At 40.9% G+C, this 20615-nt stretch overlaps 2 protein-coding genes across 3 annotated transcripts in view; one reads left to right on the forward strand and one right to left on the reverse strand.

Moving 5' to 3' along the window:
* lsp1a (lymphocyte specific protein 1 a) overlaps positions 1 to 4542 on the forward strand; it is a 21484-nt gene extending 16942 nt beyond the window's left edge. Inside the window, exon 13 of the mRNA XM_057837028.1 lies at positions 4267 to 4542. Coding sequence (XP_057693011.1) covers positions 4267 to 4289 — 23 coding nt within the window. The 3' untranslated portion in view covers positions 4290 to 4542. The remainder of the gene's footprint in view (positions 1 to 4266) is intronic.
* prr33 (proline rich 33) lies at positions 76 to 18922 on the reverse strand. Of its 2 annotated transcripts, XM_057837026.1 has the most exons (3): positions 7509 to 7606; positions 7289 to 7329; positions 76 to 3573 (listed from the first exon to the last, which is right to left on the reverse strand). In XM_057837026.1, exon 3 carries the CDS (start codon positions 3556 to 3558, stop codon positions 853 to 855), a length of 2706 nt encoding a protein of 901 aa, XP_057693009.1. In that variant the 5' UTR covers positions 3559 to 3573; positions 7289 to 7329; positions 7509 to 7606; the 3' UTR covers positions 76 to 852. The 2 variants fall into 2 exon arrangements, with proteins under 2 accessions (XP_057693009.1, XP_057693010.1); XM_057837027.1 differs by lacking the exons at positions 7289 to 7329; positions 7509 to 7606 and adding an exon at positions 18830 to 18922.
* Positions 18923 to 20615: the final 1693 nt, after the last annotated feature.

Raw genomic sequence — 20615 nt, forward strand, 5'->3', positions numbered from 1 at the left:
CCCCAGAACAAAAATGTATGGCTTACTCAAATCAAATTGATTTGAAAAATCAGATACCTGCAATGACAGACAACGGTTCCTGGATTTCTGAAAATATCATACTGTACTTCTAATAGGGTGATCTTTTTAACACCTCCTTAAATAGGTAGGGAAAATCCTATTTATACCCAACACCTAAAACTTAAATCCAATCTAAGAAGGGAATCTTACCTAAGTTGGCTGTTATTAGTTTTGACAGTACATAATTGACGACAGATGAAAAATTTTGCCTTGTTGGTTTATTTTGAAATTCCTTCCAGAAGTGAAGCTGGAAATTTAGAGTAAATTCAGATATAGATTAAAAAAAAAAAAAAAAAAACCAAGCACAAGAACACGCACGCAAAGTGAATCTGACATTTGTACACGTCCATCTATTCCCATTTCAACTTTCTTGATGACCTTCACGTTTCTTGACATTCCGTTGTTCTCCTTCCATACTGCATATTCAATTCAGACTATTCTAGAAACAACACAGTCAAAAAATAGTTTGAATGTTATTATTAGTCTTCTCTTTGATGACACAATTTTAAAAATCAAAATAAAAGGTTGAAACTTCAGGAGACATATTTAGCACCATTGTGAACTTCAATAACCACCAAACAAACATTGCAAACAAATAGGAGGCTTCTTAATGAGTTGAAACATCCAAGCTTTTAATTGTAAGACAATTAAGGTTCTCACGTAAAGCCCAAACAAGCAGAACCAGTTTTAGGTCAAGGCTTGTTGAGGCCTGGCAATTATGAAGCCGAGTCCAAACATACGTACTTTTATTGTGATACCTTTCCTGAAACATTCAAGTTCCTCTCTGACTTCTTAGGAAGAACTGAAGCCTCTAGCTGTTCTGTTAAAGTCTTTTGGTTCATCATCTTTGGCCTTGCGTGCGATCAGGCCCATCTCAAAGACAGTGGAGAACTTGGTGAGGGGCCTCGATGCCGCCTCCTTCAGCTTCTTGGCATCAAACTTGGGGCTGAAGAGCAAGATGGGCAGCCGATATGCAAATGATGGGATTTCCTTGGTCTCTTCCTTGGACATGTCCTCACCTTTATTCTCGTTTCTCTTCTCCTGCTCTTCTTTTTTCTTCAGCTCAATTTGGTGCATGATGTTCTCTTTACTGGAGAACATCTGAAAGAGGACAGCATCCCACATCTTTGAGGCTTTAGGTGGGGCAGAGCCATCAGCATTGACCTCCTGGCTCTGATCCTGGCCCGCAACTTGTGCCTGTGGAAATGAAGGGTCCTCCTGCTCCACCACCATGTGCTTCTTCAGTCTGGACCAGCCGCTCAATTTGGATTTCATAGCCTTCGGCTTCTTGGTAGTTTTAGGAGATTCGTCATTCTTCTCAGCTCCGGGTACTGTTCCAGCGTTATTGTCTTTGTCTTGACATTGGATAGAATCCGCTTTTATTTTCTCAACGGTAGTGGTTTTCACTGGCTCTTCAACCTTTGCCTCATCTTGACTCTTTGAGGGCAGGACTTTTTGTTTCCCGAGAAGCTTTCTTACTGCCTTCATTGGATCTTTCTCAGGACCAGGTGGAGCTTGTTTTGTCACAGGAGGTTCTGGCAAGTCTGTCTTCTGGAGGATGGGAGTTCTCACCTCCAAAATTGCAGGTCTCATGTCTGACGTTTCTTGAACCTGTGGTTGTTTTTCCGGGATGGTGGAGGAGACCATTCCTGCGTCTGCTTTTTGTGTAACTGCTATGGTTTGGGGTGTCTGGGAAACAGTAATTATGGGAATCGTTGGTGTGACAGAAACCTCCTGAACTTGGGGTATCTCTTTGACTTCAGAGACTGCTAGCTCTTGAGTTGCTGATTTACCCTGGGTGGTTTCAGCCTCTTCAATAGTTGTTGCCTGACTTCCGCTAATTCCGAAAGTTGGTGTGTGTGTCTTGATTCCTCCGTAAGCAGCATACTCTCCAGGCATTAGACCACGGTAGGAAGACTTGGATTTGGGCCCCACTAAAGTTGGGGTCTTTGATCTCTGGAAGGCCGCAGTAGGTCCACTATAGGGGGATGTACCATATGTGGGAGTTCTTGGTCTTTTAAAAACTGGAGATGCGTTGATAAGCTGGGTTGCCACGTATGTCGGTGTGTTAGGCCTCTGATATCCAAAGGATGTCACAGCAGGCGTTAGCTCAGCAGTCGGGGTTCTCCTGGTTAAGTCTGGTTCTGATCTAGACTTTGTAATCATCGGTGGGAAACTCACAGGGACATCCCCATTTAGAACTGTAGCAAGTACATTGATATCTGGAGTCTTGGCTCTCATTTTGGGGGTTAAGGACCTCTCTGGCTCCATCATTACTGGTGACACTGCAAACAAGAGAGGGTTAGGTCTGGAGATCTCAAATACGGGTGTTGCGGCGCGCTTTGCTGGGGTCCTCGGACGCCCCGTGAGACACCTCGGTGATTGCATTTCCTCGGTTGGTGTCTTGATTCCCATATCTGATGTGGGCGTGGCTCTCCTAATCTCAATGGATGGCGCCACTGCAGGGTTTATCTCTACTTTTGTAGTTTCTCTTAAATCTGTAGTTGCTGTTTTAGATTCCAAGGTGATTGAAGGGCTTGGGGTGACAACTGTACTGGCTTCAAATGCCGAGTTTGCTTCTTGATTGCTTTCAGTGGTGACTGTAGTACCAATGGCAGTTAAAGCGACTGTGTCATACACGGGCGGCGTCCTTGACGTTTCGTAGTAAGAAGTACTCGCTGTATACAAGCGTATTTGTGGGACCTCAAACATGGACTTGGGAGATTTGGGAGTGTTTTCAGTAGCTTTGAATGTTGGACGAGGACTTCTGGGCTTAACGATCTGTGTCAGCACGGTTAGAGGCCGAGTCAAACCTTGACTTTGTATTGCTGGGTACATGGTCGGATTAGGACTTACTGGTTTTGGCATGGTTGGTGGAGCTACAGCCAGTCTGGGAGTTTCTGGAAAAGGAATCAAATCTTGGGTTTTTAACTCTGGAGGAGGACCCCTTGGCTGGGACACAAAGGGAGAAGGTTGTTGAGTCATTTCAGGGGGCATCGGCTGAAGAGGCAATGGCTGGACAGGCACCATTGGAACTGCTTGTGCTTGGGACAGTTGCAAAGAATTTGAATAAAGAGATGCTACGCCACTGCTATGTTGTGGGTATGTTGGGAAGGCAAGTGGCTGGGGGGAGAACCTGCCTGCTCGAGAGAAAGCTGCCCGCTGCGGGTATGGTGATGCGACATGCTGATAAAGAGGTCGCGCGGCGAAACGGGACGGCTGCTGGGTACTGTAGAATGCGTACGGCACATCGGGAGTTTTGGGCGGTGTTGAGTGATCACTGCGTTCGAGGTCAGGGCTGGCTTCATTAACAGGGGAAAGACTGGAACGGAAGGCAGCGGCAGACTGTGACACCTGCGGTGATGTCTTCTTTTTGGCATTTCGCTTTAGAAGTTTCTGTAGACGCGCATTGTCTTTTCCTGGCTTGGGGAACAGGGGGGGCGGGTACTGGATAGGAAAGAATCCCGGCGGGATGGCGGTTCCAAAAGAGACAGCCATGAGTCCCTCTGCCTCCTGAAGACAAAACCACAACAAGTGTCAGAATAAAACAAGCAAATTAGGTAATTACAATGGACTCTGATACTGCATTCATAGATTCACCCTAGTGTTGCTGTTTTTTGGGGGAGGGGGTTGCATTTAGCAATTTGTAGAAAATCCGTCTTCAAATAGTAGGGGTCCTCAGTATAATTTGCTTACCATGTCTGATTAACTGTAGGCCAATACTATTTTTTTAAGCCTTCCGGCTATAATAATGAGACAGCTAATTCTTGGATTTTTAGGGGCTATCAAGCGTGCTTCCATGTTGCAAAGCAAACATTTCATTCAATCCATATTGCTTAGCAACCGGCAGTGTTCTACTATCCAGCAACACTCTCCGTTAACAAGTGTAACAGTGCGTGGTTGGAGTGTACTGTTAATGTACCTTTGGCTTTGTGATAGCATCAGCATCATAAGTCATGAGCCAATTTGACGACAAGGTTAAAACGACAATAAATAATTGAAAGAAAACATTTGAACTGTTAACAGATTACACATTTTCTCCATCCTAAATTTTGTCTTTGTATGTAAACGGTTTTCCCCCAGTTTAAAATATTTTATTGTATAATTTAATTTTTAAAAAGGGTCAGTTTGATATGCAATATAAAATTTGATGTTTTTTTTTGTTTTTGTTTTTTTCAACAATAACAATCTTTTTGTCTTTTCCAGATTGCTGTCAAAGTGATTACTGAGTTGGTCTCAATTTTCCAGCTTGGACACCACACCTCCCAAGAAACACTGACCCACACAACAACTACACTTATCGAATATTACACACAACTTTCTTTGTTCACATTATTTGAGCTGCACAATCACTTCCTGTTTGTGTTCACCTTTTATTCTTTTATTATTATTTTTGTTTTCGTCCATCAACCTGTTTTTATTGTCCTTCTGTGACTTTGTACTGTCCTTTTTTAAAGACAATTAAAACCTTTTTTAGAAGTACAGTGCGTTACTTTTTTGTCAGCAATTATATTTTTAAATATGTTTCAAGATTAAACTTGTAATTTGGAAGGGAAAATAACTGTGATTCCACCTTCACCGCTGGTATATAGCGCTGGTTTATTGCCCCTAAACAAATGGGACAATAGCACGCTACAGTGTAGTAAAAAGCCTTCATACGCTTTTAAATTGAAGTTGGAAGTTTGCAGTCTTCATTTCTCATCTTGAGTTTGGTAAACCCATTGTGCATATAATTTAATCATATACTCTTGGACTTGAAAAAAAGTTTGGTTAGATCATACACTGTGTTTTGGTTTAGGTATACAGCATTCTCTTTTACCAAGTCTGTTTTGGACAGACATGAGAGTCATGTGACTTGATAAACAAGCTCGTGCTTTTTTGAGGACTGGGCTGTTATTTGCTCCACAATGTACGATGTAGTGATGTTAAACTATGGGCCTGATTCATTTTTCTCTGCAAAAAAACTTGAGTGAGCTTGTTATTAAAAAGGCCAAGCAAGGCCACCCCCCTCCAGGAAAAAAACACATCATGTGACAATATGTACAGTAAAAAAATGTGTATGAAAAAGTTTGGCCAGCCCTGATAATTTTCCTTTATTTTCATTTTAAAATCATTGGGTCTTTGGATCAGCAACTTCAATGCCTTCAATGGCAGTAATCAACCAATAAGTTTATTGTCTTTCCTCTTTCCACATTGAGTATATTTGCAGTAGAGTATGTGTGTATTTATACCCTTCAAAGTGCTGAGCGTGAAAATAGATGTCAAGTAACATCACAGTCCCCTGACAGCTGATTTTCCACTGCCAAGCCTAACCAACTGCAAGAAAATAACTAAGAATTATTGAGAATAATAAAAAAGTCAATAACTATCAGTGTTGTCACAGATTACTTTAAAAAGTAATTTAATTACTGATTACTGATTACACCTAAAAAAAGTAATCTAGTTACTTTACTGATTACTTTATCATCAAAGTAACTAAGTTACTTTAAAAGTAACTTATCAGTTACTTTTTACCAATTTTTCTCCTTTTGCTGCCTCAATATAAAAATTACAACAAAAAATGTCGTCGCATATGATTGAATTTTTCACATAAGGCTTAATCTTTGAGTTAGCGGGGGTTTAATTAGTTGATGGAGTTGATATCAACTACCACTGACTCGCGCTAGCTTAGCCAGCTCGGAGCCCTAAAACTAACAAATAACTGACAAACTGCATGGAATTTGTCCAAATCAACTCCAACGACTAAATAAACCCCCGCTAACTCCAAGATAAAGCCTAATGTCAAAAATTCTGAACTTCCCCTTTAAAATAAAGACCTAGCTGTTAAAATATTGTCTATAAAAGTTGTAAAGCAATAAAACAAACAACAAAAATTATTGAAATGAACAAGAATCCTACAACGTATTTCATAATGGGTCAAAATCATTTTTCGAGCAGATTTTTCTAGCACCTAAGACACTAGCTTTTGCTTTGCTAAGCCAAAACTACACCTGTGGAGGCAAGATGGGTATTTAGAATTTCTGTAAACCTAAGCTTTCAAACGCAACCAACAAGAACTGAGCTTGAACAGTTTTATATGTATATGTATATATACAGTATTGCCCAAAAGTTTGGGGACACCTCAAAGGTGGACACTTTGAAGAATGTAGAATATAAAACCTGTTTTTAGTTATTTCACTTTTTTTTGCCATTCAACATGTTCGTTCATAGTTTTGATGTATTCAGAGAGGATTTACAATAGTAGGGAAAATATATAAAACGTGAAAATGTTTAGGTGTGTCCAAACTTTTGACTTTTGTTTCAGTCATCAACATGCTTTGCCCCCAGCCCCACAAAAGTAAAACTCCGCCTATGGTTACAAACACTGACAATAAAATGTGCTTAAAGGCTGGTTACAAACTGTAGAAGTGCGTGCTGTCTTGTCACCTCTAGGCTTTTTCGAGTTTTGTCGCGTTGTCCTGTAATTCCAATTGCTTCCTTGTTGAATTGGATGTAGAGTTTTTAGGGGCTGACAGTCTTTTTCAGCCAGCGTAAAGTTTGCAACGCACGGAGATATTTTTGTCATCTTTACTGGACAGAAATGTGAAGTAATGACTGTATTTCCAGTGAGCAAATGCATGCATTTGCGGCATATAACCTGCCTTTCACTGTTAGCCTCGCTGCCTCGTCAGAATGCTATTTAGTTGACCGCCTTGGCAGACAGCCTCAAACAGCATCGTAAAACACGTGACCCGTTTTTTTTTTCCCCCGGATGAGAAATGCTCTTCGTACATGACTACAGTATTCTTCATTCTACATACATTATGAGGCAAAATCAAAATAGTAACGCACAGGCACTAGGGAAACTAACTTTAATCGGATTACTGGCTTGGAAAAATGAACTCGTTACTGAAGAAAGTAATCAGATTATAGTAACGCGTTACTTAGTAACGCGTTACTATAACAACACTGATAACCATACAGAATTAGCTGTCACTGCTTGGTAAAATGTAGGCCAGCAAAGCCCCCACCCCTCTCCACACACACAAACGCACACCCCCATTTTGCCCAACCGCCTCAGTTAAAACATGAGAGTCCCCTTGCCCCAGACCCCCCTCCTTTTATGGCACTTAAAGGTTGGCATCCAAAGTGGGAAAAGTAATAATAGCTGTGTCAGAAAAGCCGTCCTGGTCTACAACAACCGATTTGGACCTGAAAAGACCAGAAGCCCCCTAAAGAAATTTCTTACCGGCTTGAGGCTGGTGGCTGAATTGCAGCAAGCAGGTTCCCCTTCAAGCAAAATAAGTCCAGTCAGGAAGTCTCATTGCGAGAACACACATGCAACTTTCAAGGTCTGCAGCCCACCCCCCTCCCCGTCTACTACAGCAGCAAGGTGTCGGGTGGGTTTAGCCGCCCCGAACACCCAATCTCCCCTGCTGGCTAGATCAGAAAAGAAAAGGTGCATTTACCTGGTCCAGTGCTGCTCGGAGCAGCCGTCTGTACGGCTGCTGCCTGCTTGCTGCAGCCTGTACTGTCAAAGCGGCTGCTTTGCGTGGCGCCCCACTCGACCTCCCTGCCTCAGAACGCAAGGACTGGACGCCATGACAGTCCCAAAATAAACGGAGTGACAGCAGCGGCCGAGTAAGACGCTAAGCTGAAAATGCACGCTCTGAACCTTGGGTTTCATCTCCTCCCTTTCAGGCTCTAGAATTGAGGGACCAAAGGCCACAGAGGCTACCTGCTAATATGTGTCAGGATTCCCCAATTTTTTTAAGAAACTTGAACTATAGCACACTTAAAAGATATTATGTTACATGTTACATTGTAATAAATGTTGCTCATATGGCACGTTATGTAACATTAAATAGCGCAATGTAACATTATGTCATGTTTATGATATATTGCACGTAGGGTTGTTTCGATCATGTTTTTTTGCTCCCGATCCGATCCCGATCGTTTTAGTTTGAGTATCTGCCGATCCCAATATTTCCCAATCCGATTGCTTTTTTTTTGCTCCCAAATCATTCTCAATAATGTTTCCCGATCATATACATTTTGGCAATGCATTAAGAAAAAAATGAATAAAACTCGGACGAAAATATACATTCAACATACAGTACATAAGTACTGTATTTGTTTATTATGACAATAAATCCTCAAGATGGCATTTACATTATTAACATTCTTTCTGTAAGAGGGATCCACAGATAGAAAGACTTGTGACTTTGTATATTGTGACTAAATATTGCCATCTAGTGTATTTGTTGAGCTTTCAGTAAATGATACTGTAGCCATGCCCAAATGCATGATGGGAAGTGGAACCATGACTGTGCGTAGTGATATCAATTGATATATCTTCTCTGCTTTGGGAAATAACATAAGGTGTTAAGAAAAAGATCAATTGCTACCTTGCTTCCCCACATTCCTTCCCATGATATTTCAAATCGCAGGGAGAGGGATTGTAAGGCTTTAGCCAATTAAAAACAGGCTCCAAAGGCTGCCAAAATTCGCTCCACTCATTTCACGCTGCCTTTTATCTCTCTATATAGGTAAAACGGCGCCATTACAGATTGAGCGCGACAATGCGTGAGTGGGTCGTGCAGTGCATGCATTAATTGCGTTAAATATTTTAACGTGATACATTTTTTACAAAATTAATTACCGCCGTTATCGGGATACATTTGATAACCCTACCTTAAGCCTAAACTAAAGAGCCTGGATGAGTGTAACATAATATTTCTGTAACGTTAAATACAATTAGAAAACGATTTAATTAAAAAATATATATATATTAAAAAAAGGTATGGCCGATATTTTTTTGCCGATTCCGATACTTTGAAAATGACGGGATCGGACCCGATCGATCGGGACATCTCTAATTGCACGTTCTGTAATGTTATGCAATATTTTGTTGCGTTACGTTACGAATCATTAAATCGTTAGCCTACAAATTCAGTTAAGCTGCCTTATGATACTACCATTTAGATGTTAATGTGTTACATAACATTTTGCAAACGTTACACATTACATTGCTGCTTTACTGTATATTGTGATACATTATGTGATTTATTGTGCTACATTACATCTTGTTACATTATCCAATACATTACACATTACATCACTATTGGCTGAAATTTATGCAATCAGATAACTGAATCTGAAATGCTATACAAAACATGCATTAATGGGATTCTCATGTCATGGTCGCCTGGCAGGATGACCCCTGTCTTCGCAACAAGTTGGCTAACTCGCTGCAAGGACCTGTATGTGAGATGAGAGAGACTTGAGTGTGTCAACTGAGCTGCTCTACGAGTGCCACCCCCCCTTTTGGGAAATCATGAGAGCAAATGATTATAGCGGCCTGTTGAGAAATAAAGCATGTTACACCATACACTTAAAGCAATGGGAGCCTGGACCTCTCCTAATTATTTGTCACACGGCCACATTTTCTGCAAGTTAACAGAGGCTCAAGGGGTGTCTATAGACACATATATTATTTTCACCTTGGTGCTTGCCAAACACTAATATAGTGGTACCTCGACATGCAAATTTAATTCGTTCCGGGACATGGTTTGTATGTCAAAATGGTCATATGTCGGGAGGGACTTCCTCATAAGATTACATTATAATTTGATTGATTCGTCCACTGCCCAAAAACTTATCATAGCAAAACAAATTAATTATAAATAAATCGGAAATTTTTTTAAAACGCGTTTTTGTTGTCAACGTATAGAGACTGGCGAGTGGAGGTCAGAGGAGAAGGCGGTTGTGGAGGTAGAAGATAAGGTGAGCTGTGTTCTGTTTAATTTAACCAATACATTAAAGGGAATTAAAGGCGTTATTTTTTTCAGTAGTGAGTAATCTAATTAATTAGTTTTCTCATCTTGGCAACGCCGTTACCATTACTGAGGCGGGAAAGGCGTGCGTTACTATGTGTTACTGAGTTGGTTGAATAAAAAAAGTCAGAGAGACGGACTCACGGAGACGAGAGAGCAAAGCAGGAGTAGGGAAGACGCCGTTGCAAACGCGATGCTAGGTGGCTCCAATAGACCCTACCCACCGACGTCACAAAATCACGTGATCGCTGTATTGTTCCGCCCCATTGTCCATCATTTTGTGTCTGTATTATCAATGGTCTCAATTGATCGAGCAATTTATAATGCATTTCATGGAAGACCCGGTGCTTTCGGATGCCGTAAACTCACTGGATGCGTTGCATAAAAGGCGTTATGTGGAAAAGCTTCAGTTTATCCATTCGCCAGATCCATATTTGATGCCTAAATCGATGTTTTTCGACCCGCTGTCTTCGCCGTCTTTGCCTGACCCTGATATTTACAACTATCTTGTCCACACAAAATCAGCCTATTCTCACGAAAGTTTGAAAAACTTTAAGAGCTTGGAGGCTTATAAATGCTACGTTGCTGGTTGTGTGAAACAGGTCCTCGTCCACGAAAATTTGGCAGGAATCTTGTGCTCGGGAAGGTGAGTTACGAAATTTTCAATTCAAAATCTTTTGTTCTTGCTAACATCCACTGTCAAGTCTAATGTATTTCATGTCATTTGTCAATGGAGCTAGGGCTTTTAATGTTTATATGGTCTAGCGATAGCACTCTCACTACATACATACGTGTATGTTGTCGGCGATTAGCCTAGCAATGATCTTAATTGTGGTTGTCAGCCCAAAACCCTCTAAATATATATTAAATGCATCTTACCAGATATAAAATGACTACTACATAATCTGTGGTAATCGTTTGGAGCCCAGTTTTCTTGTCGAATTGCAGCAGCCCATCTCGCTCTCGTCTCCGGGTCTCTCGGAATCCGGTAGAACTTCAAGTCTCTCCGTCTATCTTCTCTGTTATTGCAACCGACCGCCACACACGCCTTCACCATTTTGATTATGTTAACGAGCAGAAAAACACGCCGTAAATAGGAGGAATGTACATAGCCGTAACAGGTAAACACGATGTGTTGACGGACAATTGGGCGGCACCAGTCAGGAGGGCGGAGTTGTGACGTCACGTGGGTAGGGTCTATAATACCTGACTGTAGCCTACAAACTACGCCCACATGATATGGTAGATATCATATATTATGGAACTAGATGCAAATGGTAGACAGGGCTGCATTGGCAACTTATTTTAAGGACTACATACATTAGTTAACAGCCGCCATCTTAAAGCAGTAGAACTCTCAGGGAGGCTCTGTTGTAGAGATCCTTCCTAGCGAACCTACTTTTTTTTTTTTTTTTTTAATCTAAAATGGTCCTAAATCGGCAAAATCTTGACTTAAATCTATCTTTAAATGATGAAACAGTTTTAAAACTTACACATTTTGAAAGTAGACAGAAGGGAACTAATGCAATAGCGGGAGCAATTTTAACAACTTTAACGGTTGATTCACAACTTTAAATGACTTCCACACATGGGAAAGGTTACTATCTAGTTATTGCAATACCCTTGTGTCTAGTTAAGTGGAGGGTAAAGAATTGGGCTAGGGCCAATTGTCCCAAAAACCCTTTAAACTTCACATTGTGTGACCTTTTTTTTTTTTTTTTTTTGAGAAAAAAAAAATGTGAAAATTATCACTAGTTACTTTGCCAAATAACTAATTACTCTTAAATTCAGGTAACTGAGTTACTAACGCAATTATTTTTTGGGAGAAGTAATTTGTAACTGTAATTAATTACTTTTCTAAAGTAACATTAACAACACTGGTTATTTGTGAATTTTTCTTTGTTTGGCTCGATTATTTATCATCTAACATATCGGGGAAAATGCGACGGTAACAAAAAGAAAAGTACAATTAAGCGACAGTTATGAGGTAGATATCCGTGACTTTTTTACAGACGCCAAATTTTTCATTGTGACGTAATTTGTTTAAAAGTTCAAAATATATGAGTGAATACTTTTTTAAAGTCTTTTTTTTTTTTTTTTAAACCAAATATTAGACATCAATTAATGATTCTAAACTAAAATTGGCAGACATTTTGAATAATAAAACAATTACTTACCTTCTTTTTATGCTAGGTGAAAACAAAAGCGGTTGCGCGACGTCTGTAAACGGGGGTTTTCAGGGTAAAACGGACAAATTAGAAATAGTTCGGGGGCTTAATGCGCCACGAATCTGCTATGGCAGCATATAGACATATTATTCTATCAAACACAACAGTTGTTTTGGCTTAAAATACTGCAGTTTCTTTTAAAGAGGAGAGCAAGAGCAGAAACTGCTTTTTCAGTCTTGTCTGTGTTTTCCGCCATAAACATGTCATCTGTTCAACCCTTTCAATTTGAACCCGAGAGGAACATTATTAATGAGAATAACAGCACCAGTGTTGTTCATCTTACTTTAAAAAAACTAATTATTTACAGTTACAAATTACTTCTCCCAAAAAGTAGTTGAGTTAGTAACTCAGTTGCCTGAATGTAAGAGTAATCAATTACTTGGCAAAGTAACTGGTGTTACTTTATATATATATATTTTTTTTCATTCCATAAAAAACAACAACAAGAAAACCATCGGTCACACTATGTAAAGTTCAAAGGGTTTTTGACACAATTGGCCCTTGCCCAATTCTTTACCTTAAACTTAACTAGACACAGGGGTATTGCGGATATTGCAATAACTAGATAGTAACCTTTGCTATGTTTGGAAGTCATTTGATGTTGTGAATCAACCGTTAAAGAAGTTAAAATTGCTCTCGTTATTGCATTAGTTCCCTTCTGTCTACTTTCGACGTGAACGTTTTAAAACAGTCTCATCATTTAAAGATAGATTCAAGTCAAGATTTTTCTGATTTAGGAGTATTTTAAATGAAAAGTTACTTAGGTTTGTTTGGAAGGCTCGCTACAACAGAGCCTTCCTGAAAAGTTTACTGCTTTAAGATGGCGGCTGTTTACCAAAGCTGGCGAGTCTATCATTTCGCATCTATTTAAAAATTTTTTTTTTTTTTTTTTTTTTTTTTTTTTTAAACCTGTCCTGTTCAGCGATTTGACACAGAGAATTATTTCGCATCTAGTTCTCTGTACAGGTGATATCTATCGTAGCATCATGTGGGCGTAGTTTGTAGGCTATTAGCTACAGTCAGGTATTATTGAAGCCACCTTGCATCATGTTTGAAACGGCGTAACAACTCCCTATCCTCCTCCCGCTCTGATTTCTCCGTGAGTCTATAGCCACGTTTACATGCTGACTTTTATTCATACCGATTCAAATAATTCCGAATGGAAATTTCAGATCAGCTGTTTACATGTCACTTCATCTATTCCGATCCAGCGTTTACATGTGTCTGCCTTTATTCCGAAAGGACGTTTGACAACTGCCGTCTGACATGCGCAGATTAATCAAAACAAAGTGTCACGTTGCAAAACATGGAGATCAATCGTCAGATCAGCTGCTGTTTTAACTTTTCGAGTGGAAACAAAACTTCAGAATGACACGCTGTTCATTTAAAAAGTTGTGTGGGTGCGCTGTGCGTGTGCTTGGAAGCCATGTTGCAAGTGACGTTACTTACGTCACCAAGTGACGTCACCACGTCAGTACGGAGCATGTGCAGAAAGAACGCAACCAGACACCATTCCGCTTCCCTGTTTACATGATATAATTTTACTTCTAATCGGTTTGGGAAAAGGAATATTCCACCCCTGTGAAACGGAATAAAATTCCATTCGGTTTGGGCCTGTTCATTCCGAATGAGGTGTTTATATGGAACACATTTATTTGGTTTGAACAAATATTCCGATTGTAATTGGAATATTTGGCTCCATGTAAACGTGGCATATGTCTCTCACATTTCTTGTGAGAACCAACCAGTAGTACCGCATAGTAATGCATGCCTACATCCTTAGTAATGGTAACGGCGTTGCAAAGATGAGAAAAGTAATTAAATAAGTTAATCACTGCTAAAAAAAAAAAAAAAAAAAAGTAACGCCATTAGTAACTCTTTTATACTTTAACGCCGGTATTAACAACACTGGACAGCACTGTCGATATTTCACAAAACAACAGCAAAGCAAAATGAACAGGACAGACGGGATTAGAGGAGAGTAGGGGGAAAAAAATGATGTTCTGCAAAAATGTGCTACACCGGCGAAACGTCCAGCAAGAGGCTAATTTGACATCCAAAGTACGCTATCAGCGTGTTTTCTTTAGATGCATACAGACAAAATATATTAAAGATGCCTTAACAAAATACTTACATGTAGCAATATCTAATAAGGGTGGTTTAAATATGCTACGTGACTAATACAGGTCAACAATCTGCTTTAAACTACCACAAGAAAACATAATGCTTAAAAGTATGAGAGGGAAACACATGCAAAAAGTATTTTGAAGCACTGAAAAGGTCATAAAAGACTCAGGAAAAACACAAATAGTCAGTACTTGCCGCTTTAAACCGATGTGCGCATGTGTTGGACGTCAGTACTTGCCGCTTTTAACCGATGTGCGCATGTGTTGGACGTCTCGCCGCGTAGAAGGAATTGGAGTACCCCGGTAGAATTCGTCTAGTGACAGTGACGATCTACGTCATCACTCCAAGCTGCCATTGCGCGCATAAAACATGGCGCCCTCTGTAGGTCAAAACGTATATAAATATTATAGATTTTAAAATAAATTTTTGTGTATATTATGTGTATATGTGCATATTTTAGTAAAAGAGAAAAATTGTGGATTATTAGAGCCTATAAGTGTTTATATCCGAGGTTTACTTTAAATTAGAGACATGTAAAACAAATAAACTATAAATAAATAAGAAAAAAAAAAAGTTTTTATTGCCACCTTAACTTACCGGAAAACGGATGTCGGAAGAGACAACGGGTGTGTCACTGTAAATGCTAATATACTGTACAACTTAATTAAATATGATAAGTAAACCAAACAAACAAAACCAAATTTTTATCAACCTTTTGTGAAAACTAATTTTTAATAAGTAAGTAGTAATTTAGGGATGAAAAGCATGCCTAACTTGATGTATCTCAGTTAAGTCAAATTAAGAAAAAAGATGGTTTTGTACCCAGTGTTTTTGGGCGTTCTCTCAGAGATGCGCAGATCTGCCTCATCTATTTCGTGCTTTTCTGACACCAAAACGTGTCCACGGTGAACCGCACCATATACAGTGGGGCAAATAAGTATTTAGTCAACCACCAATTGTGCAAGTTCTCCTACTTGAAAATATTAGAGACCTGTAGTTGTCAACATGGGTAAACCTCAATCATGAGAGACAGAATGTGGAAAAAAAAAAAAACAGAAAATCACAGTACAAAGTTTTGGATAGGACCAAAGTATTGGTACCGCTTTAGTAACCGTGGGGCAAATAAGTATTTAGTCAACCACCAATTGTGTAAGTTCTCCTACTTGAAAAAAAAAAAAAAAAAAACAGAAAATCACATTGTTTGATTTTTAAAGAATTTATTTCCAAATTAGAGTGGAAAATAAGTATTTGGTCACCTCCAAACAAGCAAGATTTCTGGCTGTCAAAGAGGTCTAAATCCTTCTAACGAGGTCTAACGAGGCTCCACTCGTTACCTGTATTAATGGCACCTGTTTTAACTCATTATCGGTATAAAAGACACCTGTTCACAACCTCAGTTAGTCACACTCCAAACTCCACTATGGCCAAGACCAAAGAGCTGTCGAAGGACACCAGAGACAAAATTGTAGACCTGCACCAGGCTGGGAAGACCGAATCTGCAATAGGTAAAATGCTTGGTGTAAAGAAATCAACTGTGGGAGCAATTATTAGAAAATGGAAGACATACAAGACCACTGATAATCTCCCTCAATCTGGGGCTGCATGCAAGATCTCACCCCGTGGCGTCAAAATGATAACAAGAACGGTGAGCAAACATCCCAGAACCATACGGGGGGACCTAGTAAATGACCTACAGAGAGCTGGGACCACAGTAACAAAGGCTGCTGTTCGCTAGAGAGCATTTGGATGATCCAGAAGAGGACTGGGAGAATGTGTTATGGTCAGATGAAACCAAAATAGAACTTTTTGGTAGAAACACAGGTTCTCGTGTTTGGAGGAGAAAGAATACTGAATTGCATCTGAAGAGCACCATACCCACTGTGAAGCATGGGGGTGGAAACATCATGCTTTGGGGCTGTTTTTCTGCAAAAGGACCAGGACGACTGATCTGTGTAAAGGAAAGAATGAATGGGGCCATATATCGAGAGATTTTGAGTGAAAATATCCTTCCATCAGCAAGGGCATTGAAGATGAGACGTGGCTAGGTCTTTCAGCATGACAATGATCCCAAACACAGAGCCAGGGCAACAAAGGAGTGGCTTCGTAAGAAGCATTTAACGGTCCTAGAGTGGCCTAGCCAGTCTCCAGATCTCAACCCCATAAAAAAACCTGTAGAGGGAGTTGAAAGTCCATGTTGCCCAACGACAGCCCCAAAACGTCACTGCTCTAGAGGAGATCTTCATGGATGAATGGGCCAAAATACCAGCAACAGTGTGTGAAAAGCTAGTGAAGAGTTGCAGAAAATGTTGGCCTCTGTTATTGCCAACAAAGGGTACATAACAAAGTATTGAGATGAACTTCTGGTATTGACCAAATACTTATTTTCCACCATGATTTGCAAATAAATTCTTTAAAAATCAAACAATGTGATTTGCTGGGTTTTTTTCCACATTCTGTCTCTCATGGTTGAGGTTTACCCATGTTGACAATTACAGGCCTCTCTAATATTTTCAAGTGGGAGAACTTGCACAATTAGTGGTTGACTAAATACTTATTTGCCCCACTGTACCAGAGCTCTTTTCAGCACCTTCACTTACTTTACTTACTTCACATCGATTTGCTAGGTAAACATTTCGTAAAATAGTGTAGCGACTGTTATTTATCTGTTCCGCCGCATTGGATGATGGGTAATTGTGGCAACCATGACTGAGAGGAGTAATTGCTGTTGTTATTTCATGTGTGTTCTATTCAATAACGTGGATTGTTTCTTGGGGTAGTGCAGTATATGCACACAAGAACAGCAAGTGTTAAAAACATAACCCAGTCACTATCATTCTTCTCCACGTCACTCACCACAATATTTACTTACTAAATCGATGTGAAGGTGTTGAGGAGAGATCTGGATATACTATATGTATCGTGGTAAATCATCGTATTTTGAGCATGTCATCGTAAGTCGAGACAGATGACAACTCATATTTTACGTAGTACGTCGAAAGAATGTATGTCGATGCGTTCATATGTCGAGCTACCACCACACTGGAATGCAAGGACATTCATCTCGTAGCTTTGCTTTAGCCTGGCTCTGCCAGACTATTCTCCCTGTATTTTTCAAACAGAGAGAAATAGTCTGGGACCCATCCCATTGACGGCCTTTTCGAGCAGATACAAAATCAATCGACAAATCAGATTCGTTTATTTGCGTGACGTGTTCTTCACGAGCAACGTCACTCTTGCGCGTCGAAAGTCGTCCCTTCAGCAACACAGACGGTGAACGGCAGAGCCGAGAATATGTTCCAATCCACGGTAAAATCAGTTTTAAATGACCAAAAACACATCGACACGAGTCACTGACAACAATCTGTCTCGCGCTAGCCATGTCGAATAAACTCCGCTCTCTTCATATGTTTACTTCCGCGCGCAAGTCCGTCATCCTGAAGTCGCCATTTTACTAACGTCACGTCTGCCCGTCGCTGATTGGTCCACTCCGCTGTCTGTATGCTGTGGCTTGCTCCGCCCTGGAAATTGTTTCCGTGGGAAGGGTGGCCAGACTCAATAGCTGGAACAGCGTTGAGTCTGGTGTACCAGGCTAGCTTTGCTTGTCCTACTTGGTCAAAAATGTTCAATTGTGTAAAATAGTGTACATTTTCTATTGCCTGTAATATTAATTTTCTATTTTGAATCAAATTAAACAAATTCTACTGTACTTTAATGTATCGTCAAATCTTTTCACTTCAAATTAATGTGTTGCATTGCTTTCATCTTACAGGTAATTTATATTAAAAAGCACCCACACTTTAAAATCGGGGGATTTTCTCAAGGGATTTTTTTTGGTTTGTTTTTTTTACTTGGTTGCTTGTGCCACGGTTTTGAGGCCTACTAAGTTGCAGGCACCCATTGCTGGTGGTAAGTGTGTAACCATGCACATACCATGACGTTCTTTGTATGACAATGAATGTATCACATATTGCTCCAGTGTGCACTTGAAAACATGTGCTTTGAAAGCGGACTCCTGCTCCCCTGCCTTCTTCGTGACAGCAATGTATGCCTCCTCCAGGACAGCACAGGCTCCTGAGACAGTTCCAGGCGTGTGTCCATCGCTTTGTTTAACCACCAGTGTCATGACATGTTTACGTTTACATGCTAGTCAGTAACCCTTTCATAGTCAGAATATTGGCTGTAATCCAGTATACCAGCTTTTAGTAACAATATTTAATACAATAAAAAAACACACACAAAAACACCAAGACTCTCAACAGTCAAAGTAGAGCAACAAGTCAAATATATAAAATGCCACAAATCACTGCCTACACAATATGAAATAACAAAACAAAACAAAATATGCATGCAAAATGCAGGCTTGAGTCAAATTAACTCGTCAGTTAATTCTTAAATTTAGAGTACCGGACTACTTATTGTCTTATCTATGGACAAACTCTTGTGCATCGTTTATAATTTATAAATTAAATATAATCAGCCTTTTGCCAAGCATGCAAAATAAAAGTGGCCTATTTTGTTTTAAATAATCCAGTTGTTATAGTTTAATATACAGTATCTTGAAAAAGACAAACGGGGGGAGCAAATCTAAATTAAACTTACAGAGGATGAGGCTTCGGGCAGAAGACAGGATGTGAGTGTACACAGACTACAGAGACACGAGAACGGGTGTCTTTCACCACTGAGAAAGGTCGTGTTACTTAACTCAGGTCACTTGATGTCAAAGTCAAATGGTGTTTTTGTGTGTATATGAGTGTGTGTGTGGCTGTAGTCTCATTTGTGGTCCACTAAAGTGACCCAAAAGGGGTGGGGATGGTCACGCGTTACTCACTTCATACTGTGTTACTGCAGCACCCCCAAGTGGAATACAGGGGTTAAGGTAAGTCAGAGCAGGTCTTTCAAAGCCCCTCAACATCCTACAATAGTAAACCTTTTCAGTCATCTTTGAGAGATGATTATTTAGGCCAGAACATTGACAGAAGAGCGTTCTTCTGGGTTACATTCTGAGATAAATGTTGGGAATATCCGGTGAACAACATTGACGTAAGTATGTTCAAGAAGCATAATGTCCCGTCCCCAGCAAAAAATGTTCATGCAGGTTATGCTGTCCCTAACAATGTTGAGACCAAAGCTACGCCCTTGTAATATACACGTTTTGATTAAAATGTTTTCTTGTTTACTTCAATGTCATCTAGTTGTTGTTTTACACATTTTTACAACAACATATATGGGCCAAAGTGTTTTGAAAAGGTAGCCGGCAATAGTGGAGGAGGTTTTGAGAAGAAAAAAATATATATCGTCATCGTCGTCTCCCGCTTATCCGAATCCGGGTCGCGGGGGCAGCAGCCTCAGCAAAGAGGCCCAGACCGCCCTCTCCCCAGCCACTTCCAACAGCTCATCTGGGAGAATCCCAAGGCGTTCCCAGGCCAGCCGAGAGATATAATCCCTCCAGTGTGTCCTGGGTCGGCCCCGGGGTCTCCTCCCAGTTGGACATGCCTGAAACACCTCCCGAGGGAGGCTTCGAGGGGGCATCCTAGCCAGATGTCCAAACCACCTCAACTGGCTCCTCTCAACATGAAGGAGCAGCAGCTCTACTCCGAGTCCCTCCCGGATGACCGAGCTCCTCACCCCAAAAAAAGCTCTGATCACTGGGGCACAAGTCGCCAAGGTAGTGAAATTACTACACGGTGGGTTGGGCTCCAGGGATTGATGAAGTCCACCCTGGGTATCTCAAGGCTTTGGATATTGCAGGGCTGTCTTGGTTCACGAGCCTGTGCAACATTGTGTGGTCATTGGGGGCAGTGCCTTTGGAATGGCAAACCGGGATGGTGGTCCCTATCTTTAAGAAAGGTGACCAGAGGGTGTGTTCCAACTATCGGTGGATCACACTCCTCAGCCTCCCCGGGAAAGTCTACGCAAGGGTACCAGAAAGGAGGGTTCGGTCGATAGTTGAACCTCAGCTCAAGGAGGAACAATGTGGTTTTCGTCCTGGCCGTGGAACCACGGACCAGCTCTTTACCCAAGCGAGGGTGCTAGAGGGGCATGGGAATTCGCCAATTCAGTCCACATGTGTTTTGTGGATTTGGAGAAGGCTTATGACCGTGTCCCCAGGGGCACCCTGTGGGAAGTGCTCCGGGAGTATGGGGTGGATGGCCCTCTGCTAGGGGCCATCCAGTCCCTCTACCACAGGAGTATGAGTCTGGTCCGTGTGGCCGGCAATAAGTCGGACCTGTTCCCGGTGAGAGTTGGACTCCACCAGGGCTGCCCTTTGTCACCGGTTCTGTTCGTGACTTTCATGGACAGAATTTGAAGGCGCAGCCGGGTGGTGGAGGGGGTCGAGTTCGGTGGTGGGAGGATCTCATCTCTGCTTTTTGCGGATGATGTGGTC

Source organism: Corythoichthys intestinalis, chromosome 5, assembly GCF_030265065.1.
Source record: "Corythoichthys intestinalis isolate RoL2023-P3 chromosome 5, ASM3026506v1, whole genome shotgun sequence".
In the NCBI taxonomy this organism is placed as follows: domain Eukaryota; kingdom Metazoa; phylum Chordata; class Actinopteri; order Syngnathiformes; family Syngnathidae; genus Corythoichthys; species Corythoichthys intestinalis.